Raw genomic sequence first — 25,631 nt, forward strand, 5'->3', positions numbered from 1 at the left:
CCTAAGGTGCGTACCCTTGTTGTACAGGCGGGCTTGCCGTTCCTGGGCCTGCCGCAAATTCTCCTGAGTTAGGTGGGTGAGCGTGTGGAGTTTTGCGCGCAGGTCCATAACGTATTGAATTTCGTTCTTGCTTTGTGAAGGTCCCTCCTCCCAATTTTCCCGCAGCACATCTAGGATGCCGCGCAGCTTATGCCCATATAATAATTCGAATGGGGAGAACCCCGTGGAGGCTTGGGGAACCTCTCGCACTAAGAACAACAAGGGCTCGAGCCACTTATCCCAATTACGTGCATCCTCACTTACGAATTTTTTAATGATATTTTTGAGGGTGCGATTGAACCGTTCCACTAAACCGTCCGTTTGTGGGTTATACACACTGGTGCGGATCGGCTTAATCCCCAGTAACCCATACAGTTCGCGCAGTGTCCGTGACATAAATGTAGTGCCCTGATCAGTCAGAATCTCTTTCAGGAGTCCGACTTGGGAGATAACACGGAAGAGTGCCTCTGCAATACTGCGTGCTGAGATACTGCTCAGAGGCACTGCTTCCAGGTATCGCGTTGCATAGTCCACCAGAACTAATATAAAGCGGTACCCTTGTGCTGACCGATCTAATGGCCCGACGAGATCCATCCCAATTCTCTCAAACGGGGTCTCGATCAACGGCAGAGGGCGCAAAGGCGCTTTTGGAATGGCCGCTGGATTTACTAACTGGCATTCGCGGCATGCCGTACACCACCTATGGACATCGCCGCGAATCCCCGGCCAATAGAATCGGGCCATTATTCGGGCTAGTGTCTTATCCTGCCCTAAATGTCCAGCCATGGGATTAAAGTGAGCCGCCTGGAATACCAATTCCCGGTGGCTCTTCGGAATCAAAAGCTGCGTGACTCGCTCTTTAGTTTGAGTGTCCTGCGTCACTCGGTATAACCTATCCTTCATAACCGCGAAGTAGGGGAAGGACGGGGTGGCGTTCGGCTGGAGTGTTTGACCATCGATTACTCTTACTTGGTCAAACGCATGTCGCAGAGTCTCGTCTCGCGATTGTTCTAATGGGAAATCCGCGAGGGATTCCCCAATAGAGAGAGGAGGAGCCGGCGGCTCCTCACTCTGATGCGGAGATGACGTAGACGGCTCTGTGACAGCTGCTCCCTCCAAAGCAACACCGGGACCTCCCCCTGTCAAATGGCAGGACCCACTCTTTACTAAGCGTGTCATTAAACCCCGAAATCCCGGCCAATCAGTCCCCAAAATTAAAGAGTGGGTAAGGCGAGGATTAACCGCCGCCTTCACTATAAATTTTTCCCCTCTGAAAAGAATGTGGACCGACACCAAAGAGTAGCTGTGAACATCCCCGTGCACACACAACACCTTCACCCCCTGTGCTCCCCCCAATGCCTCATTTTGCACCAGGCGTTGGTGAATTGAGGTCTGGTTACAACCAGAATCCACCAATGCCTGATATGTATCCCCTTGGATACTCACTGGTATGCGATACGCTCCGGCCCGATCGAGGGCGGCCTCTGGTGCATCGGGGATCCGAACCACCGCGCCCACTTCCATCGCCGTGCACTGCTGTTGAAGGTGGCCCGGCTCCCTGCAGCACCAGCAGACCGGCCCGGGCTTTCCCTCTGCACCGGTGTTCTGGGGCTCACTCACCTGAGGTGGGGGAGAGACAGACACAGAAGGGAGAAACCGGAGGGCACCGCGGGTGCGGCGGGCCGGCTGGGGTGGTGCCGGCCCCCGCCTCCGCGGTGGGGGAATGGGGCGAGGACGGGACACAGGAGGATGGGGAGAGAGAGAGAGAAGAGAAGATGCCATCCGCTGTCCTGCCGCCGGGACAGCCGCCAAATGGTCCTCCGCCAGCTCGACTGCCTGATCCAGCGACGCCGGGCGGTGGCACTGGACTCACTCCGCAGTTCCTGCTGGTAAGCGAGCGACGAACTGTTCCAGCACCACCTGGTCGATGATTCCCTCGGTGTCGCAGTGGTCGGCCCTCAACCACCGCCAGCAGGCGTTCCGGAGCTGCTGGCCAAACGCGAACGGCCGGCCGACTTCCTCCAAGCGCAACGCGTGGAAGCGCTGGTGCTGCTGCTCTGGGGTGCACCCCACGCGCTGGAGGACAGCCTGGCGGAGGTCCGCGTAGGCCAACCGGCGGTCGGCGGGGAGCTGTAACGCGACCAGCTGTGCCTCTCCCGTTAGCAGGGGGAGGAGGTGCGCCGCGCGCTGCTCCATCGGCCACCCCGAGGCTTCGGCGACTTGCTCGAAGAGCGTGATGAACGCCTCGGGGTCGTCCTGCGGGCCCATCTTGGTGACGGTGAGGGGAGACGGGCCCGCGGTAGGTGCGCTGGGGGACCCCGCCGACGTGAGGAGGTGCCGGAACGCCTCCCGATCTTCTTGTTGGGCCAGCACCAGGGCCTCGAAGCGTCGCTCTTGCTCCTTCCGGAGGGTGATGAGTGCCTGGTGCTGGCTTTGCTGGGCCGTGGCGAGGGCGTGGACCAGGTCGGCGAACGGGGAAGACTCCATGGGGCTGTTAGGCTGGTGCTCCACGATCCCGGGTTTCGGCACCACTGTCGCAGTTCGTATGGGTGGGCGGAGCACAGAAGAACGGCAGGCCAGAATTGAGTTCACAAAACTCTTTTATTTTCACTTTTCAGTCCAAAATGTCACTCTCTCAGCCACACACGCATGCACACACTCAAGTCGTCTGGTTGGGGAGAGAGACACTCTGCTCTCACTCTCTCTCCTTAAATAGGGCGCGGTCACTGGGAAGGCACACACAAACAGGTTAATTCATGTCAGGTGTAGTGATTCTGCCACTTACCTTCCCTGACTCCGCCCTCCTGTCACAGACCGGCGCTTGACCACGCCCCCACTGCCACACAGACATTTAGTAGAATTTAGCTAGAATAGTCATTTACCACATTAGCAATGTATAGAGTGTATTTCTGATTAGTTTAAAGTGATCTTCATTGAAAAGAACAGTGCTTTTCTTTCAAAAATAAGGAAATTTCAAAGTGACCCCAAACTTTTGAACGGTAGTGTACTTTCATATAAAAAAACCTGAAATTGGTCCAGAATATGCACTTTAAAGGAGTCCTTAGAACAGACACATAATCTAATATTTCTGTCAGCATCGTAGTACCCATCCTCTATTACTGCACAAATTGTTTAGGACAAGAGCAATGCTAATGATGTTCCAAGCTATGTAAATACTGCTAACTAGTCATTATCTTTCTTTGATACTATGCGGACACAGCAGAGGGAGAACTACGAGACAGCAGATATGGATTCAGAGCTCTCTAAGAAGAAAAAAGGTGAGCTCCTTTGCTGTGTTGTTGCAGAAGGAAGAGAAAGGCTTGCCTGCTGGAACAAGAATGCAACTGCCTTTATAACTTGAACTTAATACAGCTGATTAACATACAGAAACAGACTCTGATCTACTCTCAGTGATCGCTTCTAATTTGTTAAACTTGAATATTTGTTATCCTGATGATCGGAGTGCAATGAATGAGTGCGACTCAGTAGCAGTGAAACGCTCTGCAGACTTGTATAACGGATGCTTTAGTGAAACTTGAAGCTGATTGATGGTCTCATTCATTCTGTGGTATAGTCACTGTGTGATGGCCCCTGTGCTTCAGTTTGATTAAAGAGCTCTCATGTGCATTCAAAAGCAGACTAGAGCTGATAGAACGGTACGCATACTGGCTACAGTGGCAGATGTTAGATTGATGAGACTGAGATTAATACCTTTGCTAGAGACGCTAGTGGCAAATCATACACGTGGTAGATCACTGAGATTTTAAATGTAGCCTGAAATTCAACCCAATACTATTATTGCACACACTAAAATGCTGGAAATCTCCTGAACAGGACACACTGATGATACTGATTCATTAATTTTAGTGAGTCAAGAATCGTTCACAAATAAAACATATCTTGCCATCATGTAAGAAAGTGTAGAACCTGAGCTCAGTAACTCATATTATTTCCCTCTCATACCTCATTTGAGAATGTCTTTGTAAGAAATGTGTGTGTGTGTGTGTGTGAGAGAGAGAGAGAGAGAGAGAGAGAGAGATAGACTCACAGCAGGATGAATTTATACAGGCTCTCAGTTCCCATCATCCCTCTGTAGTATCGAGCGTCCTCACCCAGGTGGAACAGTAAGACAGAAGGGAAAGAGGAGACATTCTGTTCATGACACATACACGTCCACTCACCACAGTCTAGTGAGGCCAGTGTGATATCACTCATACCTAAATAGATACACACACACACACGCAATCAAATGTACCGGTAAGCTTAAATTGGTGACTGTGGCTTCACTTATCGATCTGTACCTTCTTTACCTTCAAGCACATCAGCAACCTCAACATATGACTGCAGAAAAGCCATGGATACGGCATCCCCTGTATAAGACAAAGAAAAAGATGTCCACTTATAGTACTGCTTTTGCAGGAATTATTTAATAATTAATATATACAGTGCCTTGCAAAAGTATTCATCCCCCTTGGTGTTTGTCCTGTTTTGTTGCATTACAAGCTGGAATTAAAATGGTTTTTTGGGGGGTGAGCACCATTTGATTTACACAACATGCCTACCACTTTAAATGTGCACATTGTTTTTTTATTGTGACACAAACAATAATTAAGATGAAAAAACAGAAATCTGGAGTGTGCATAGGTATTCACCCCCTTTCGTATGAAACCTCTAAATAAGAGCCGGTCCAACCAATTCACTTCATAAGTAACATGATTAATTGATTAAGATCCACCTGTGTGCAATCAAAGTGTCACATGATCTGTCACATGATGTCTGTATAAATCAACCTGTTCTGGAAGGACTCTGACTCTGCAACACTACTAAGCAAGCAACATGAGAACCAAGGAGGCTCCAAACAGGTCAGAGACAAAGTTGTGGAGAAGTATAGATCAGGGTTGGGTCATAAAATATATCTCAGACTTTGAATATCCCATGGAGCACCATTAAATCCATTACAGCAAAATGGAAAGAACATGGCACCGCTACAAACCTGACAAGAGAAGGCCGCCCACCAAAACTCACAGACCGAGCAGGGAGGGCATTAATCAGAGATGCAACAAAGACACCAAAGATAACACTGAAGGAGCGGCAAAGATCCACAGCGGAGATGGGAGTATCTGTCCATAGGACCACTTTAAGCTGTACACCCCACAGAGCGGGGCTTTATGGAAGAGTGGCCAGAAAAAAAAGTCATTGCTGAAGAAAACACATTTGGAGTTTACCCAACAGCATGTGGCAGACTCCCCAAACACATGGAAGAAGATTCTCTGGTCAAATAAGACAAAAATGTAACTTTTTGGCCATCATGGGAAATGCCATGTGTGGTGCAAACCCAACACCCTGAGAACACTATCCCTACAATGAAGCATGGTGGTGGCAGCATCATGCTGTGGGGATGTTTTTCATCTGTAGGGACAGGAAAGCTGGTCAAGACTGAAGGAAAGATGGATGGCACTAAATGCAGGGCAATTCTGGAGGAAAAACCTGTTTAAGTCAGCCAGAGGTTTCAGACTGGGATGAAGGTTCACGGTCTAGCAGGACAATGACCCTAAACATACTGCTAAAGTGACACTGGAGTGGTTTAAAGGGAAACATTTAAATGCCTTGGAATGGCCTAATCAAAGCCCAGACCTCAATACAATTGAGAATCTGTGGCATAACTTGAAGATTGCTGTACACCAACAAAACACACCTAACTTGAAGGAATTAGAGCAGTTTTGCCTTGAGGAATGGGCAAAAATCCCAGTGGCTAGATGTGCTAAGCTAATAGAGACATACCCCAAGAGACTTGGAGCTGTAATTGTAGCAAAAGGTGGCTCTACAAAGTATTGACTTTGAGGGGGGTGAATACCTATGCACATTCCAGATTTCTGTTTTTTTCATCTTAATTATTGTTTGTGTCACAATAAAAAAAAAACGATGTGCACCTTTAAAGTGGTAGGCATGTTGTGTAAATCAAATGGTGCTAACCCTCCAAAGATCTATTTTAATACCAGCTTGTAATGCAACAAAACAGGACAAACACCAAGGGGGATGAATACTTTTGCAAGGCACTGTAACTCTCAAACAGAGGACACTTTCCACAGCATGCTTTGATTCTGCCACAGAAGAAGCTGGAACATAAAACTCACATTTAACATAGAACAGCACCACCGTGAGGCTGTTCTGTGCTACTGCAACACTGAAAGTGTCAGCTGTAAGTTCTGAGACAGACTCCATGTCCAGTGGTACGCCGCGGTCTCTGTACACTGACTCTGCCACCTCATCATCCAAAACATCTGACAGGGAATACACACACCTCTAGTTCATGTACTGTACATACAACATAAAAAGTCCACAATGTCCCTCTTACATCAAATGTCAATCAACCAAACATTTGGTGTCTGATTGATTTGTTTTCCAATTAGACTTCCATCACAAATATGTCACCTAAAGAAGCCCAGTGATGCTCCTCTTCCTCCTCTTCTTCTTCTTCCTTCTCCTCTTGAAACAGTTGTCCTCGGATGAGGTTAACGACTTCTTCAACATTCTTCAAAGTAAAATACGTCACTTCCTGTTAGGCATAAGGAGAAAATCACACATACCTACATGCTGACTAGTTCTTAAGAGATACCATAGAACCCAAATCCAATATATTCACGGTTTATTTGTGTATTAGATTTCAGCTCAGTGAGATTTGACCTGGAATTAAATTCTGATCAATAGCAAATCTAGATCAGGTTTACACAGATTGTTGGAATTTTATTCAAATATCTTCACCCATCTATCTATCTATCTATCTATCTATCTATCTATCTATCTATTTAACTTGTATCCAAATTCTGTTTGCCAACCTCAGTTACCCATGTTGCATGACCACCAGCAGCCCACCAGCTCACCAACTCTAACCAGCTAAAATATAGCACAGAGAGGGAAATAAAATAATCTCTGGATGCTCCCTATGTGTGTATTTTTTTTACATAACCTTTGTTCTTTGTGTATTTTTCAAAGTCAAGGTTTTTTTATTGTCATTTCAACCATATACAGTTGGTACAGTACACGGTTAAAATGAAATGTTTCTCCAGGACCATGGTGCTACATTAAACATCACAGGACTATAAATCTACAATACAACAAAGTGCAAGAGTGCAACGAGTGCAAACATTGCAGACAATAAACTACACAAACAACAAAAGTACAGACAACAAGGACAGTGCAAAAATGACAACTAGCACAAACAATAGTATATTGCCAACCAGTACCAGTTTTGCCAACCTGCTACTGTTAATGTGCAGAAAGTTGAGTGTGCATATTGAGGTAGTATATGAAAAAGGAATAAATAAATGTAAACCTTATGCATGTGTGATAGACACTGTAAACATTGTAAAGTAATAGTGCATCATTGTTCACTGTGCAAAGACTGTTCACTAGATGTGACCTGGTAGTGTTAGCACACTAGTCAAAAGACTATTCAGAGAAATAAATACAAGTTAGACACCAAATGCTAGCAGATGATTTACCCTTTTCTGATATAACAACTTCAGAAAAAGAAAAAAAAAATCTCACAGTAGTCATTCCTTAGCCCATATGGGTAGGTGACTGTGGTGCAATGGATCACACACTAGACTGTTAATCAAACACTAGTGCAGTGATTCAAAGGTTATGGGTTCAAATCCCACCAGAGTTGACCTTTAGGAGCAGTGGTAGCTCAATAGTTAAAGCTCAGGGTTACTGATCAGAAGGACAGGGGTTCAAGCTGCCACTGCTGAGCTTTTGAGCAAGAACCTTAACCCTCTCTGACCCCAACTTCCTAACAAGGTGGGATATGCGAAGAAAATTATTTCACTGTGCTGTAATATGTATACGTGACAAATAAAGGTTTCTTCTTCCAGTGTGATTGGCTCATGTCTTTGTGATCAAGCCTCACAGAGTGAAATATTTGATCAGTGTGAAATTTTCTGCTCAGATGATATACTGACCTCATGTGAGAGTCGATATGCAGCGTTATATCGGAGTGGAGTTTTTACCCTGGGACTGTCCCTAGAGTGCACGCGCACACACACACACACACACATACCTTAATTTAACAAACGGAACAGTTCAGATTAAAAAAAAATCAAAATGTACACAATGTCCACTGAATGTTATCATTTAACCAAGACATGGCATTTGCTTTTATACTTTTCTACATGGAGAAACATTTAGCCCAAGACTATAGCTACTGGTTAAGCATAGTACAAACTGCCTGTGTATGTCAACACACACTCACCACTAGAGTCATTGTCTGAATCAATAATACAATTTGGTGTAACAGAAAATCAATGAAGAAAATTAGATTTTTACCATGATTCTTTTAGGTATTAGGACAAAGGGTGGAAGAAGTACTGAGAAATTATACTTCAGTGAAAATACACGAGTGCATCTCAAAAATATTAGAATATTGTGAAAAAGTTCATTTTTTAGTAATTTAATTAAAAAAGGTAAACTTTCATATTTTCTATATTCATTACATGTAAAGTGAAATATTTCAAGGCTTTTCTATTTTAATTTTGATGATTATGGCTCATAAGCTCATGAAAATCAGAAATGTAGTCTCTCAAATTATTAGACTATTTCATTTCGAGTTTGAGCAAAACAGCATAAATAGCATGTATCTCTCTGTCTAGTTCAGTACACACAACCACTGCCATGGGGAAGACTGCTGACTTGACAGTTGTCCAGAAGATGACCATTGACACCCTCCACAAGCAGGGTAAGCCACAGAAGGTCATTGCTGAAAAGGCTGGCTGGAAAAGGTGCACAAGCAACAGGGGTGATCACAGCCCTGAAAGGATTGTCAAGAAAAGTCGATTCAAGAACTTCAGGAAAGGGGCTAGGTGGTGTAGTGGTTAGCGCTGTTGCCTCACAGCAAGAAGGTCTGGGTTTGAGCCCCGTGGCTGGCAAGGACCTTTCTGTGCGGAGTTTGCATGTTGTCTGTGTGGGTTTCCTCCAAAGACATGCAGGTTAGGTTAACTGGTGACTCTAAATTGACTGTAGGTGTGAATGATTGTCTGTGTCTATGAGTCAGCCCTGTGATGACCTGGCGACTTGTCCAGGGTGTACCCTGCCTTTCACCTGTAGTCAGCTGGGATCGGCTCCAGCTTGCCTGTGACCCTGTAACAGGATAAAGTGGCTAGAGGAGATGAGGAAAGGGGCTACAACTGTCACATTCCTAATATCAAGCCACTCCAGAACCAAAGACAACATCAGAAGCGTCTTACCTGGGCTAAGGAGAGAAAGAACTGGACTGTTGCTCAGTGGTCCAAAGTCCTCTTTTCAGATGAAAGTAAATTTTGCATTTCATTTGGAAATCAAGGTCCTAAAGTCTGGAGGAAGAGTGGAGAGGCACAGAATCCAAGGTGTTTGAAGTCCAGTGTGACGTTTCTGCAGTCTGTGATGATTTGGGGTGCCATGTCATCTGCTGGTGTTGGTCCACTGTGTTTTATCAAGTCTACTGAGCAACAGTCCAGTTATTTCTTTCCTTATTAAATTATGGAAATAAGATAACTTTTTCACAATATTCCAATATTTTGAGATGCACTAGTATATAATGTGTCAAAATCTTACTCAAATTAAAATGAAAAATATTCAGCCAAAAATGTACTTAAGTGAAAGTAAGAAAAAGTTGCTACTTTTAAATGCAGTTAAGTATTAAAAAGTAAATGTTTTGAACTTATGAAATTACTGTACTTCATGTTTTCATGTGAAAAGTAAATTTTTGAAAGCACTTATCTAAAAAAAAGTGTTCATGCTTTTCATTTTGAAGCAGTTGCATAGTTTTGCCTGAAAACAAATTTTCTAATTAATGCTAATTCATTAAATCCAGAATAAATTATCATGCAAATAACCATGATACCATGAGCTAGAATTTGGCTTGCTGCCTAGGCAATTTATTTTAACTACTGGAATTAATGCTAATTAGTTTTATCGAGACATCACTTTTAAAGGCATCACATGTCAGGATTAGGACACCTGTGGATTAGGACAAGGCCAATTTCTCCTCGTAGCCTCCAGGCCAAAGTCTCAGCCGTGTTTCGATCCATGTGCAGTGTCTCGGTCTGAGCGAACAGGAATAGGACAGGGACGTTCAGGTAATTATAGATCACAACCACGTCATCAGGATCTACGTCTGCCTCCATCTGTCATCAACAAGACATGAATTTTAAAGTTTTCTAAAAATATGATTAAAACTTCAGTGGTTGTGTTTGACAGAGAGAAATTCAGGTTCCTCTCACCAGGACCGGTGCCTCCATCAGCTGAAGGAAGGTGTGTATGTTGATGGTGCTCAGTGGCTTTCTCATGAGTGTGTGTGGACACGGTTCAGATGACTGAGACAAACTGGCGCAGTGGAGGAACCAGAGACGTGCCTGGACAGAGGATGCATCAGCAATCCTGCAATAAGAACAGCTTTCTTCTTATTTATTTATAAGTATAACTACAGTATGTATATTTAAATGTTTAGGTATACATATTTATTTCTAGAATTTATAAGTCAGTGACTGGGTAAACACCATTCCCACCATGAAGCATGGCGGTGGTAGCATGCTGAGAATTATCATTGGTTTGATAGCTTGTTGGTTTTCATGATGTTCTGTTTAGATATGTTCTCTAGCAAACTCTGGAGCCATCTAACATGTCAATTTAGGGGGTTATCTATCTTTTTATCTGTTTAAGCTTCAAAAATTTTTATTACTCAAACAATTTATTACTAAAACTTTTTTAATTACTTTAATAACATAAGTGTTGGCTGTTTTAATAGTGTAAAGCTTTGTCTTGCTCACTTGTAGGCTGTTAGAATATATGTACTGGGGTGGGTTTACTGAAAGCCTCTTAAGGCTAAGAGGCAGTTAAAGATGCTCTTAAGATCCATCATTAAGCTAACGTGGTTTTCCAAAAGAATGTCATAGCCAAAGTAGTCCTTTAGTTCACTCTTAATTTACAATGGACCTGGATCACTCTTTCAAAACCAAGAGTGTCTCCTCACAGCTGAATACACAGAATGTGCTGCACCTCCAAGGGACTCTCACAGTCAACAAGTGGAAACTGGTGTTGAATCTGCTGCCAGTGTTCAATTATTTTTCTTGTACATTGCAAGTGCATCGTTATTGTTAAATAAATATACAAAAAAACATTATAACTATTTTAATATGTTATGGAATTACGTATGGTTTAATATGTTATGGAATTACGTAATGTCACATTGATATCGCCACATTTTAATCAAACTTAACTCCATTAGGCAAGAGATTATCTCATTTAGTGGTATAAATGAGACATTTCTGTACCTGTTACATTGTGTGCATGCGCGTGTGTGTATTATATAAGGGAAAACATTTACTGAATTATTTAGCTTATTATTTGCTCAATCTTTTGTGTGAACATTTGTTCATTTAATTAAAAATAAAAACACTTGGAATAAAAAATGTTATTGCCCAACAATGTAAAATAGCTTCCATTATCAATTACCACATTATATATTGTGGCAGTGGGGGCATGGTCAAGCGGTGGTCTGTGAACGGAGGGCGGAGTCAGGGAAGGTAAGTGGCAGAATCACTACACCTGATGGTAGTTAACCTGTGTTTGTCTGTCTTCCCCAGTGACCGCGCCCTATGAAAGGAGAGAGAGGGCAGAAGAAGGGAGCTCTCTCCCCAACCAGATGACTTGTGTGTGTGCGTGCATGTGTGGCTGGGAGAGTGAAAAGTAGTCACTGAAAAGTGCAAATAAAGAGTTTTTGGAACTCAGTTCTGGCCTGCTGTACTTCTGTGCTCCACCCACCCGCTCTCATTCCTACAGTGGTGCCGAAACCCGGGATCGGAGCACAGAGGAGAACAGCCCCATGGAGTCCTCCCCCTTCAAGGACCTGATCCATGCCCTCGCCATGGCCCAACAGAGCTAGCACCAGGCGCTGGTCACCCTCTGGAAGGAGCAGGAGCAAAGGTTCGAGGCCCTGGTGCTGGCGCAGCAGGAAGATCGTCAGGCGTTCCGGCACCTCCTCGTGTCAGCGGGGTCCACCACTTCCACCGCCGTGGGCCCTCCCTACCTCACCCTAACGAAGATGGGCCCGCACGATGACCCCGAGGCCTTCCTCGCGCCCTTTGAGCAGGAAGCAGAGGCCTGGGGCTGGCCGGTGGAACAGCGCGTGGCGCACCTCCTCCCCCTGCTAACGGGTGAGGCGCAGTTGGCCGCGCTACAGCTCCCCACCGACAGCCGGCTGGTCTACGCAGACCTCCGCCGGGCCGTCCTCCAACGTGTGGGGTGCACCCTGGAACAACAATGACAGCGCTTCCGCGCTCTGCGCCTAGAGGAGGTCGGCCGGCCGTTCGCGTTTAGCCAGCAACTCCGGGACGCCTGCCAGCGGTGGCTGAGGGCTGACAACCATGATGCCGAGGGAATCGTCGATCTGGTGGTAGTGGAACAGTTCATCGCCCGACTTCGTGAAGGAACCGCGGAGTGGGTCCAGTGCCATCACCTGGCATCGCTGGATCAGGCCATCGAGCTGGCGGAGGACCATTTGGCGGCTGTTCCGACGGCAGGACAGCATGTCTCCCCTCCTCCCCTCTCTCTCTCTCCCCCCCTCCCCTTCTGTTCCTTGTCCTTGCCCCGTTCCCCCACCGCGGAGGGGGGGGCCGGCTCCACCCCAGCCAGTCCGCCGCACCCGCGGTGCCCTCCCAGTTCCCACTTCCGTGTCTGTCTACCCCCCCCTCAGGTGAGTGAGCTCCAGAACGCCGGTGCAGAGAGAGAGCCCGGGCTGGTTTGCTGGCGCTGCGGGGAGCCGGGGCACCTCCAGCATCAGTGCTCGGCAATGGAGGTGGGCACGGTGGTCCAGATCCCCGACGCACCAGGGACCGCCCTCAATCGGGCCGGAGCGTATCGCATACCGGTGAGTATCCAAGGGGATACGTATCAGGCTTTGGTGGACTCCGGCTGTAAATCAGACCTCAATTCACCCAAGCCTGGTGCAAGATGAGGCATTGGGGAGAGCACAATAGGTGGTGTTGTGTGTGCACGGGGATGTTCACAACTACCCTTTAGTGTTGGTCCACATTCTATTTCGAGGGGAGAAATTTAGTGTAAAGGCGGTGGTTAATCCTCGCCTTACCCACTCGATAATTTTGGGGACTGATTGGCTGGGATTTCGGGAATTAATGACTCATTTAGTGAAGAGTGGGGCCTGCCATAGTTCAGCAGGGGGAGGTCCCAGCGTGGCGTTGGCGGGAGCAGCTGTCACAGAGCTGTCTACATCATCACCACGTCAGAGTGAGGAGCAGCAGGCTCCTCCTCCCTCTCTCGGGGAATCCCTCGCGGATTTCCCGTTAAAGCAGTCGTGAGACAAGGCTCTGCGGCATGCGTTTGACTAAGTGAGAGTAATCAATGGTCAAACGCTCCAGCCAAACACCACCCCGTCCTTCCCCTATTTTTCCATTATGAAGTATAGATTATACCAAGTGACTCAGGACACTCAGACTAAGGAGCTGATAACACAGCTTTTGATCCCAAAGAGCCACCAGGAATTGGTATTCCAGGCGGCTCACTTTAATCCCATGGCTGGACACTTGGGGCAGGATAAGACACTAGCCCGAATAATGGCCTGGTTCTATTGGCCAGGGATTCACGGTGATGTCCGTAGGTGGTGTACGGTGTGCCGCGAATGCCAGTTAGTAAATCCAGTGGCCATTCCAAAAGCGCCTTTGCGCCCTCTGCCATTAATTGAGACACCGTTCGAAAGAATTGGGATGGATCTCGTCAGGCCATTAGAGCAGTCAACATGAGCATATCGCTTTATTTTAGTTCTGGTGGATTATGCAACGCGATATCGGGAAGCAGTGCCGCTTTGCAATATCTCAGCACGTAGTATTGCGGAAGCACTCTTCCACGTCATCTCCCGAGTTGGAATCCCCAAAGAGATTCTGACTGATCAAGGCACTACGTTTATGTCACGCAGACTGCGCGAACTGTATGGGTTACTGGGAATTAAGCCGATCCATACCAGCGTTTATCACCCACAAATGGACGGCTTAGTCGAACGGTTTAATCACACCCTCAAAACCATAATTAAAAAATTTGTAAGCGAGGACGCACATAACTGGGATAAATGGCTCGAGCCCCTGCTATTCGCAGTGCAAGAGGTCCCACAAGCCTCCACGGGGTTCTCCCCGTTCGAATTATTATATGGGCGTAAGCTGCATGGCATCCTAGATGTGCTGTGGGAAAATTGGGAGGAGGGACCTTCAACAAGCAAAAATGAAATTTAATACGTTATTGACCTGCGCGCAAAACCACACACTCGCACACCTAACCCAGGAGAATTTGCGGCAGGCCCAAGAACGGCAAATCTGCCTGTATGACAGGGGCACGCACCTTAGGGAGTTCGCACCGGGAGATAAAGTGCTCGTGCTGTTGCCCACGTTGAGCTCCAAATTGATTGCCAAGTGGCAAGGACCCTTTGAGGTCACACGGCGAGTCGGGGATGTCGATTATGAGGTGAAGCGAATGGACAAGGGTGGGGCGTTACAGATTTACCACCCGTTAAAACTCTGGAACGAGGAGGTCCCTGTGGCGTTGGTATCGTTGGTTCCAGAGAAGGCGGAGCTGGGGCTGGAGGTTCAAAGGGGAACATTGGCATCGCTTACCACTCCGGTCCCCTGTGGAGACCACCTCTCCTTGACCCAACTCACGGAGGTTGCCCAGTTGCAAGACGAATTTTGGGACGTTTTCTCCCCTGCCCGGCCGCACCCGCCTTATAGAACACCACATTGAGATGCCCCCGGGGGTGGTAGTGCGCAGCCGCCCTTACAGGCTGCCCGAACACAAGAAAAAGATGGTTCGGGAAGAACTCGAGGCCATGCTCGACATGGGCATCGTCAAGGAGTCCCACTGTGACTGGAGCAGCCCGGTGGTCTTGGTTCCCAAGGCCGATGGGTCGGTCCGGTTCTGTGTGGACTATAGAAAAGTCAACGCGGTGTCTAAATTCGATGCGTACCCAATGCCTTGTATTGACGAGTTGCTTGATCGACTAGGCACGGCTCGTTTTTATTCGACACTGGATTTGACAAAGGGATATTGGCAGATCCCCTTGATTCCATTATCCCGAGAAAAAACAGCCTTTTCCACACCATTTGGCTTACACCAGTTTGTCACAGTTCCTTTTGGGCTGTTTGGGGCACCCGCTACATTCCAGCGGCTTATGGATAGGGTCCTCCGCCCCCACGCCACCTATGCGGCCGCATACCTGGATGATATTATAATCTATAGTAATGTAAGTGCTGCGGCCAGTCAACACCTGAGGGCCGTCCTTAGGTCGCTGAGGCGAGCGGGTCTCACAGCCAACCCAAAGAAGCGTGCGATTGGGCGGGTGGAAGTACGGTATCTGGGCTTCCACTTGGGCAATGGGCAGGTGCGTCCCCAAATTAATAAGACAGCAGCGATTGTGGCCTGCCCAAGGCCCAAGTCCAAAAAGGGGGTGAGACAGTTCCTGGAGCTGGCTGGCTACTATTGTAGGTTTATACCTAATTATTCGGATATCACCAGCCCACTGACTGATCTCACTAAACAGGGGGCACCAGATCCGGTCCAGTGGACGGAGCAATGCCAACGGGCTTTCTCTGAGGTAAAGGCTGCACTGTGTGGGGGGGCCACTGTTACACTCCCCTGACTTCGCTCTCCCCTTTGTTTTGCAGACGGACGCGTCAGACAGGGGGCTGGGGGCTGTTCTGTCCCAGGAGGTGGAGGGGGAGGATCGCCCAGTGCTGTACATCAGCAGGAAGCTGTCGGTGCATGAGGGCTGCTACAGCACTATAGAAAAGGAGTGCCTGGCCATCAAGTGGGCGGTCCTCACCCTTCACTACTACCTACTGGGAAGCCCTTTCACCCTCTGTTTGGACCATGCGCCCTTCCAGTGGCTCCACCACATGAAGGATGCCAACGTGCGGATCACCTGTTGGTATCTGGCACTCCAGCCGTTTAAGTTCAAGGTGATCCACAGGCCAGGGGCGCAGATTGTCGTGGCAGATTTCCTCTCCCGTCGGGGGGGGAGTCGGCTGCAGGCCAGACGGCTCCCCGGCCTGAGTCAGGCGGTGGGGGTATGTGGCAGCGGAGGCGTGGTCAAGCATCGATCTGTGAACGGAGGGAGGAGTCAGGGAAGGTAAGTGGCAGAATCACTACACCTGATGGTAGTTAACCTGTGTTTGTGTGTCTTCCCCAGTGACCGCGCCCTATAAAAGGAGAGAGAGAGAGAGCAGAGGAAGGGAGCTCTCTCCCCAACCAGACAACTTGTGTGTGTGTGTGTGTGTGTGTGTGTGTGTGCGCGTGCGTGCGTGGCTGGGAGAGTGAAAAGTAGTCACTGAAAAGTGCAACTAAAGAGTTTTTGGAACTCAGTTCTGGCCTGCTGTACTTCTGTGCTCCACCCACCCGCTCTCATTCCTACATATATGTAATGCTTAATGATGATCCAATATATTAACACATTTTAACACTTTATATTTCCTTCATATTTGGTTAAAAACTAAAACCATGTGACCTCATTGGCTGGATTAATAACGACAGTATGAATGCCTTTAGCAACTACTAATGCCTATATTGAGGACACGCACTGCACAGACACTCTTTGTAATGCTGCGCTTAAGACTCCTTCTTACAAGTGAGTTTGGGAAAACCATGTACAGAGACCTCATTGCTTAAACTCGCTCTTTAGCACTAAAGTACAACGTTATTGGGAAACCTACCTCAGCTCTGGAAAAAATTATCAGTTTCTCTGGTTTTATTATCTACAGGTATGTGTTTGGGGAATATGAACATGTTTGTTTTATTCCATAAACTAATAACATTTGTTTTCACCCTCTGCCAGTCTGTAACTTTGTCGTCCACAGTGTATGCTGCTTGACCTTGTTCTTCTGAACTGCCATCTTTGAAACTTTGAGGATGAAAGCAACCTAACACTCACTGTATCCCTCTGCCAATAAAGCCAGAACCCTTCTTTTCCTCACTCAAAACTTTTCTTTTTACAGCCCCAATTTCAAAAAAGGTGGGACACTGTGTAAAACATAAATAAAAACAGAATGTGAAGATTTCCAAATCATGGAAACCCTATATTTCATTGAAAATAGTACAAAGACAACATATCAAATGTACAAACTGAGAAATTTTATTTTCATCTCATCTCATCATCTCTAGCTACTTTATCTTGTTCTACAGGGTCACAGGCAAGCTGGAGCCTATCCCAGCTGACTACAGGTAAAAGGCAGGGTACACCTAGTCTGGCTAACGCGACTTCAAAGCTCTCCGAGCTATTGGTCTGGCCAAGATATTAAGCCCAACCGTTTCCCAGAGCCCGTGGTTGACCCGCCTCCCTGAAATGCCTCAGTTTGCTACTGGTCGAAGCCAGAAAAGGCTGTGACGAAGCTTAAACCAATCACGTCACTCTTTCCTCTGACGTATGCGACGCGACGGGGCTAACTGGTAGATTAAACTCTTACCGAAGCCGGTCGGGAGCAAGGCGAAAACGTCCTTCCTTTCAATAAATACCTCCAGGGCTGCTTTTTGCTCCGTTTTCAATGAGAACTTCCCGGTGAATGCTTTCAATACAGCATCTATGCATAATAGATGTGGAAGCATGAATGAAGCGCTTCCGGCATAGATTCTGTAAACAATCTATGGCTTCCAGTCGCAGTTCTACTACGTCAGTGCCTTGAACACGCCTCTACCCAGGGCCATTGGAGATGCTCAAAATTGATTGGTTCCCGATTTTTCGGGAGCTTGGAAGAGCTGTAGATAGCTTGCCTGGCCAGACTAGTCTCGCAACAGGCCCTCGTGTTGCGTCACGCTTAGGATGAGCGGGCCCAGGCTAGGGTACACCCTGGACAAGTCACCAGGTCATCACAGGGCTGACACATAGACAACCATTCACACTCACAGTCAATTTAGAGTCACCAGTTAATCTAATCTGCATGTCTCTGGACTGTGGGGGAAACCAGAGCATGCAGAGGAAACCCACGCAGACAACATGCAAACTCCACACAGAAAGGCCCTCGCTGGCCACAGGGCTCGAACCCGTACCTTCTTGCTGTGAGGCGACAGCGCTAACCACTACACCACCATGCCGCCAATGGGACAACAGTTCTCTTTCAAAACCACAGCAATTGGTCTCCTCAGTTCCCAAATGTTTACAGTGTGTTGTTAAAAGTAGAGGTGATGCAACACAATGGTAACCATGCCCCTGTCTCAACTTTATTTTTTAAACATGTTGCTGACATCAAATTCAAAATGAGCATATATTTTTCAAAAAACAATAACATTTCTCAGGTGGCACGGTGGTGTAGTGGTTAGTGCTGTTGCCTCACAGCAAGAAGGTCCGGGTTCGAGCCCCATGGCCGGCGAGGGCCTTTCTGTGCAGAATTTGCATGTTGTCTGTGTGGGTTTGCTCCGGTTTCCCCCAAAGACAAGCAGGTTAGGTTAACTGATGACTCTAAATTGACTGTAGGTGTGAATGGTTGTCTGTGTTTATGTGTCAGCCCTGTGATGACCTGGCAACTTGTCCAGGGTGTACCCCACCTTTTGCCTGTAGTCAGCTGGGATAGGCTCCAGCTTGCCTGTGACCCTGTAGAACAGGATAAAGTGGCTAGAGATAATGAGATGAGGATAACATTTCTCAGTTTCAACATTTGATATGCTGTTGTAAGAACTTTCTAGCTTAGGCAAACAGAGGAACGGGAAGCAGGCTTCAGAACAAGTGAGTCCTTTTATTTTCGTACACTTTTTAGTAACATGTCACCAAACAAACACACATGACAGGGTGTCACAGCTCTCTCTCTCTCTCTCTCTCTCATTCCTGACTGCCTAAAAGACACACAGAAACACAGGTTAATAGACAGCCAGTAATTTGACACAGGTACACCTCATCACGTTACCTGCTGGTTCAACCTTCCTCCTCGCCATTCACAGCCGACGCTCGACCACACCCCCGCTGCCACATACCCACACCGTCCGACTCAGGCCAGGGAGCCATCCGGTCTGTGGCTGACTCCCCCCCGGTGGGAGAGGTAATCCGCCACCACCATCTGCACCCCCGGCCTGTGGACCACCTCGAATTTAAAGGGCTGAAGGGCCAGATACCAACGAGTAACCTGCGCATTGGCATCCTCCATGCAGTGGAGCCACTGGAACGGGGCATGGTCAGAACAGAGGGTGAATGAGTGTCCTAGCAGGTAGTAGCAGAGAGTGAGGACCGCCCACTTGCAGTGTTGCCAGATATTGCTAACGTTTTCCACCCCAAAATATGTTCAAAACCAGCCAAAAAGCACCTAAACCTGCCCAATCTGGCAACACTGCCCACTTGATGGCCAGACACTCCTTTTCTATTGTGCTGTACTTTGACTCTTGCATGGAGAGCTTGCAGCTGATGTACAGCACCGGACGCTCCTCCCCCTCCACCACGTGGGACAAAACGGCCCCCAGCCCTCTGTCTGACGCATCGGTCTATAAAACAAAAGGGAGAAAAAAGTCAGGAGAATGCAACAGCCGGCCCCCACACAAAACTGCCTTTACCTGAGCAAAAGCCTGTTCGCACAGCTCCGTCCACTGGACCGGATCTGGTGCCCCCTTTTTACTGAGGTCAGTCAGCGGGCTGGTGATGTCTGAAAAGTTAGCCATGAACCGTCTAATAATAGCCAGCCAGCCCCAGGAATTGCCTCACCCCCTTTTTGGTCTAAGGTCTCAGGCAGGCCGCAATCGCTGCAGTCTTATCAATTTGGGGATGCACCTGCCCATGACCCAAGTGGAAGCCCAGATACCGTACTTCCACCTGTCCAGTTGCACACTTCTTTGGGTTTGCTGTGAGCCCAGCGCGCCTCAGCAATTTCAGAACCGCCCTCAGATGTTGTGTCCCTCCCAATCATTACTATAAATGATTATATCATCTAAGTAGACGGCCGCATATGCATTGTGGGGACGGAGAATTTGGTCCATGAGATGCTGAAACGTTGCAGGCGCCCCAAACAACCTGAAAGGAAGGGTGACAAATTGGTGTAAACCAAATGGAGTGGAAAACACAGTTTTTCGTGGGATAATGGAGTCAAGGGGATCTGCCAATATCCCTTTGTCAAATCCAGTGTTGAGTAAAAGCGAGCCACACCTAACTGATTGAGCAGTTCATCAATGTGGGGCATCAGATATGCGTCAAATTTAGACACCGCATTGACTTTTCTATAGTCCACACAGAACCAGACCGACCCGTTGGTCTAGGGAACCAAGATCACCGGGCTGCTCCAGTCATTGTGCAACTCCTCAATTATACCCATCACAAGCAGTCTGAAGTTCATCCTGAACCACATTTTTCTTGTGTTCAGGGAGCCGATACGGGCGGCTGCGCACCACCACCCCTGAGGGAGTCCGATTGTGGTGTTCTGTGAGGTTAGTGCGACTGGGGGGGCAAGAACACATCGGAGAATTCCTCCTGCAACCTCATTACCTGTTTTCTCTGGGACGGTGTGAGGTGGTCTCCACAGGGGACTGGGGTGAATCAGGCCACACTTTTTGGACTTACCTCCGGTCCCAGCTCCACCCTCTCTGGAACTACCGTCGCCAGAGATACAGGAACCTCCTCTCTCCACGGTTTCAGGAGATTGAGGTGGTAAATGACGTGTCGCCCCTATCTGGCCGTTTGACCTCGTAGTCAACTTCCCCAATTCATCGTGTGACCTCATAAGGGCCCTTGCCACTTGGCGAGTAATTTTGAGCTTGAGGTGGGCAGTAAAATGAGGACTTTATCTCCTGGTGCAAATTCCCTTAGCTGTGCCCCTCTGTTGTACAGGCAAGCTTGACGTTCTTCGGCCTGTAGCAAATTCTCCAGTGCATGGAGTTTTGCTCTCAGGTCAAGAATGTACTGAATTTCATTTTTACTTTGAGAAGGCCCCTTCTCCCAATTTTGTTTAATGATGTCTAAGACACCACGGGGCTTGCGCCCATACAGCAATTCAAATGGGGAAAACCTAGTGGAGGCTTGTGTGACCTCGCGCACTGCAAACAGAGGGTTGAGCCATCTGTCCCAATTTTTAGCATCCCCGTGAACGAACTTACGAATCATGTTCTTAAGCATTTGATTAAATTGTTCAACCAGCCCGTCCGTTTGCAGATGATAAACACTAGTACGAATTGATTTAATCCCTGGTAATTTGTATAATTTGCGCAGCGTGCGTGACATAAACGTAGTGCCTTGATCGGTCAGGATTTCCTTCAGAATCCGGACTCGGGAGATAATGCGGAAGAGTGCCTCTGCAACACTACGTGCTGAGATGTTGCGGAGAGGCACTGCTTTATCGTGTTGCATAATCCACAATGACTAATACAAAGTGATATCCGTGTGCAGATCGATCTAATGGCTCAATGAGATCCATAACAATTCTTTTGAAGGGGATCTCAATCAGTGGCAATGGGCGCAATGGTGCTTTTGGTGTGGCTGCTGGATTTACCAGCTGACATTTGCGACAAGCTACACACCACCTGCGGACATCGGCGCAAATCCCTGGCCAATAGAAATGGGCCATGAGACGCTTTAGTGTTTTATCCTGCCCCAAATGCCCAGCCATAGGATTATGATGAGCCGCATGGAATAAAAGTTCCCTGCGGCTCTTTGGGACCAGCAACTGTATCATCTTTTCTTTAGTTTGAATGTCCTGAGTCACTCTATAAAGCCTATCCTTAATAATAGAAAAATACGGAAAGCGGAACGTTAGGCTGGAGGATTTGACCATGAATTACTTTCACTTGGTCAAAGGCGTGTCTCAGAGACTCATCACGCGCCTGCTCCAATGGGAAGTCCCCAAGGGATTCCCCAGAGAGGGAGGAGGACTCTCCCCACTCTCTGTGTCATCATGACACGGAGCTGATGCACGCGTGCCTGAGACTGCCTCCCTAGCCAACATTGCAGCGGGATTCCCCTGTGATGTGCTACTGCAGGACTCCTCCACTATTATTTGTTTCATTAATGTTTTAAACCCTGGCCAATCAGTGGGTGAGAGAGACTCAGACTAACCACGGTCTCTACGCTATGCTTTTCTCCCCAGAAGTAGAAAGTGATGGGCATCAGCAGATATTTATGTACATCACCGTGCACACATTTAACCTTCACCAAACGTGCATTTCCCAGTGCCCCGCATTGAGTCAGGCTTTGATGTATGGAGGACTGATTACAACCTGAATCCACCAAAGCCTGATGTGTACCCCCTTGAATACTCACAGTTATCCGGTACGCCCCCGCTCAGTCAGGGGAAGCCTGAAGTGCATCAGGGACACAAACCAGTAGCCCTGCCTCCTTGCGGAAGCGCTGATTCCCCTTCCCTCTGCACTTACAGGCTAACTCGTGGTTCTGGTAGGCATGGAGGAGTTCATCTGTGGTGAGAGAGAGGGGGTTAATGGTGGTACAGACACAGAAGGGAGAGTGGAAACACAGGGATAGACATAGGTGTGGGGAGTGGGTTTTGGTGGAGTTGGCCCCCATTTCCACGGGGCTGGGATAGGGGAAGGGTGAGGAGAGAGAGACAGGGAGAAGGAGAAAGCGAAAAAGTGGTTGAGAGAGAGAGACAGAGCCTGCTTCCAGATATGCAGTCAGATGATGCTCAGCCAGTGGGACCGCCTCCTTCAGCGACATCGGTCAGTGACACCAGAGCCACGCTGACGTCCCACTCAGCATCTGAGCAACGAACTGCTCCAGTGTCACTTGCTCGATGATGGCTACAGTGTCACACTCACCAGCGAGAAGCCACTGTTGGCAGGCATCCCAGAGCTGTTGGGCGAACACGAACAGCTGGCCCACTTCGCCATAAGCCAGCATGTGGAAGCGCTGGCGCTGCTCTTCTGGGCCACGTACAACCCGCTGTAGGATGGCTCGCTTCAGGTGGGGGTACTCCAGCATGCTGGATGCCAGGAGCTGTCGAGCTGTGAGCTGGGCCTCCCCCAATAGTAGCGGCAGAAAAAGAGCCGCCCACTGAGAGGTTGGCCAGGAACTTGTCTCCGCGACATGCTCAAACAGCTCGATGAAGGCATTGGGGTCATTCTGTGGCCACATCTTCACCAGCTGGACAGGCACACTGGCTGCAGGAACACTGGCTGGAGCACCCGCAGCTTGGACCCAGCTCAAAATCGCCTGTTGATCCTCTGCCTGGGCTGCAAGCAGATCCTGGAGGCTCCCGTCCAGGTCGATGGAAAACGCAACAAGGGCATGCTGCTGGCGCTGGAGGAATTCTTGGACTGGTTTGGATCCCATGGCGGAGTTCGTTCCTCTGTCCTGGGTTTCGGCACCAGTGTAACAACTTTCTAGCTTTGGGAAACAGAGGAACGGGAAGCAGGCTTCAGAACAAGTGAGTTATTTTATTTTCATACACTTTTTAGTGACACTTCACCAAATAAACACACATGACAGGGTGTCACAGCTCTCTCTCTCTCATTCCTGACTGCCTAAAAGACACACAGAGACACAGGTTAATAGACAGCCAGTAATTTGACACAGGTGCACCTCATCACATGTTACCTGCTGGTTCAACCTGACTCCTCGCAGTTCAGAGCCGACGCTCGACCACGCACCCGTTGCCACAGTTGTCTTTGTACTATTTTCAATGTAATATTGGGTTTCCATGATTTGCAAATGTTCACATTTGGGCAGCATGGTGGTATAAGTGCTTAGCACAGTCGCCTCACAGCAAGAAGGTTCTGGGTTCCAGCCCAGCGGCTGGCGGGGGCCTTTATGTGTGGAGTTTGCATGTTCTCCCCCTGTCTGTGTGGGTTTCCTCCGGGTGCTCCGGTTTCCCCCACAGTCCAAAGACATGCGGTTAGGTTAATATGGGACAGCCTTGGGCTGAGGTGCTCTTGAGCGAGTCACCTAACTCCCAACTGCTCCCCCTGGAGCTGTTAGCATGGCTGCCCACTGCTCTGGGTATGTGTGTGCATGTTCACTGCTTCAGACGGGTTAAATGCAGAGAGGAATTTCACAAGTGTGTGATGAATAAAGTTGTGCTTTCTTTCATTCTGTTTTATGTAAACTGTAATTTTTACACAGTGTCCCAACTTTTTTTGGAATTGGGGTTGTAATTCTTTTGGCATAATGAATAATATATAGATTTAGGCACTGCCTAAAAGCGGAGCTCCCATCTGTTTCTGGGTTGTAGAATTTTCTTATATCATAGCCAGTCTCTTTTGTTTTACAGGTAGTCATCGACTTACGACTGCGTTTGGTTACGACTGACCGGTCGTAAACTGATCTGGTCGTAAGTCGGCCTATGTTAAATGAACGTAAGTATATTGTGATGTGTAATGATATTGTAATCAGCTTAAAGTCTTATTTTATCACATTTTCTTATTTCATTACCTTGGCTCATTATTTGGTACAAGTCAAACACTGCATACTACACTGCATACAATTCGTTTAATATGTGCAAAACAGGGCGGCACGGTGGTGTAGTGGTTAGCGCTGTCGCCTCACAGCAAGAAGGTCCGGGTTCGAGCCCCGTGGCCGGCGAGGGCCTTTCTGTGCGGAGTTTGCATGTTCTCCCCGTGTCCGCGTGGGTTTCCTCTGGGTGCTCCGGTTTCCCCCACAGTCCAAAGACATGCAAGTTAGGTTAACTGGTGACTCTAAATTGACCATAGGTGTGAATGGTTGTCTGTGTCTATGTGTCAGCCCTGTGATGACCTGGCGACTTGTCCAGGGTGGACCCCGCCTTTTGCCCGTAGTCAGCTGGGATAGGCTCCAGCTTGCCTGCGACCCTGTAGAACAGGATAAAGCGGCTAGAGATGATGAGATGGGATGTGCAAAACAAAAAATACGAAATACAGGTGTGAAAAATAGAAAACATTTTAGTTTGAAACATACCAAAATACAAATGTAAAACATAGCAAAATACAAAATTTAGTGACCGCTGGCATCACTGGTGCTTGGCTGTGGGTCGTCTACGTCATCAGCTGTTGCAGCGCTCGGGCTGGCGGGAGCATTTGCTCGTTTCATAAACCAGGAGCTGGGGCAGAAACTGTATGACGGCATGCGTGAGGGAGCGCAAGAGAGACTGCACATGTGCCTGGAGCTGGGGCGGAAACTGTATGACCGAGTGCACGAGGGAGCGCGAGAGAGACTGTGCATGTGCCTGGAGCTGGGGCGGAAACTGTTGTACGCGGCGAGAGGCGCTGCCGGAAGCTGGGGCGGAAACTGTCGTACGCGGCGAGAGGCGCTGCCGGGAGCTGGGGCGGAAACTGTCGTACACTCAGCTAGCTCAGCTGGGAAACATTTGCCAGTCATAACCAGACGGTCGTAAAATCGATCGGTCGTAAGTCAACAACTATCTGTATTTCTTTACTGGCTAGCACTGGCCACTAGGCGGTGTGTCTCATCTCATTATCTCTAGCCGCTTTATCCTGTTCTACAGGGACGCAGGCAAGCTGGAGCCTTGGAGGAAATCCGGAGCACCTGGAGGAAATCCATGCGGACATGGGGAGAACATGCAAACTCCGCACAGAAAGGCCCTCGCCGGCCACGGGGCTTGAACCTGGACCTTCTTGCTGTGAGGCGACAGCGCTAACCACTACACCGCCGTGCC

The 25,631-nt window shown here is 48.2% G+C and overlaps 1 protein-coding gene across 4 annotated transcripts in view; it reads right to left on the reverse strand.

Annotated features, from left to right (window-relative positions):
* The window catches only part of txndc16 (thioredoxin domain containing 16), a 76,223-nt gene that overhangs the window by 42,123 nt on the left and 8,469 nt on the right, over window positions 1–25,631 (reverse strand). For 2 of the 4 annotated variants that reach the window (XM_060933651.1, XM_060933654.1), the window contains exons 7-14: window positions 10,296–10,452; window positions 10,033–10,199; window positions 8,001–8,061; window positions 6,472–6,595; window positions 6,174–6,320; window positions 4,350–4,409; window positions 4,088–4,256; window positions 2,825–2,875 (exon numbers count right to left, since the gene is read on the reverse strand). In XM_060933651.1, the coding sequence (XP_060789634.1) occupies window positions 2,825–2,875; window positions 4,088–4,256; window positions 4,350–4,409; window positions 6,174–6,320; window positions 6,472–6,595; window positions 8,001–8,061; window positions 10,033–10,199; window positions 10,296–10,452 (936 nt within the window). The remainder of the gene's footprint in view (window positions 1–2,824; window positions 2,876–4,087; window positions 4,257–4,349; window positions 4,410–6,173; window positions 6,321–6,471; window positions 6,596–8,000; window positions 8,062–10,032; window positions 10,200–10,295; window positions 10,453–25,631) is intronic. The other 2 variants (XM_060933652.1, XM_060933653.1) reach the window with 2 other exon arrangements.

The sequence above is a fragment of the Neoarius graeffei genome, chromosome 11 (genome assembly GCF_027579695.1).
Source record: "Neoarius graeffei isolate fNeoGra1 chromosome 11, fNeoGra1.pri, whole genome shotgun sequence".
In the NCBI taxonomy this organism is placed as follows: Eukaryota; Metazoa; Chordata; class Actinopteri; order Siluriformes; family Ariidae; genus Neoarius; species Neoarius graeffei.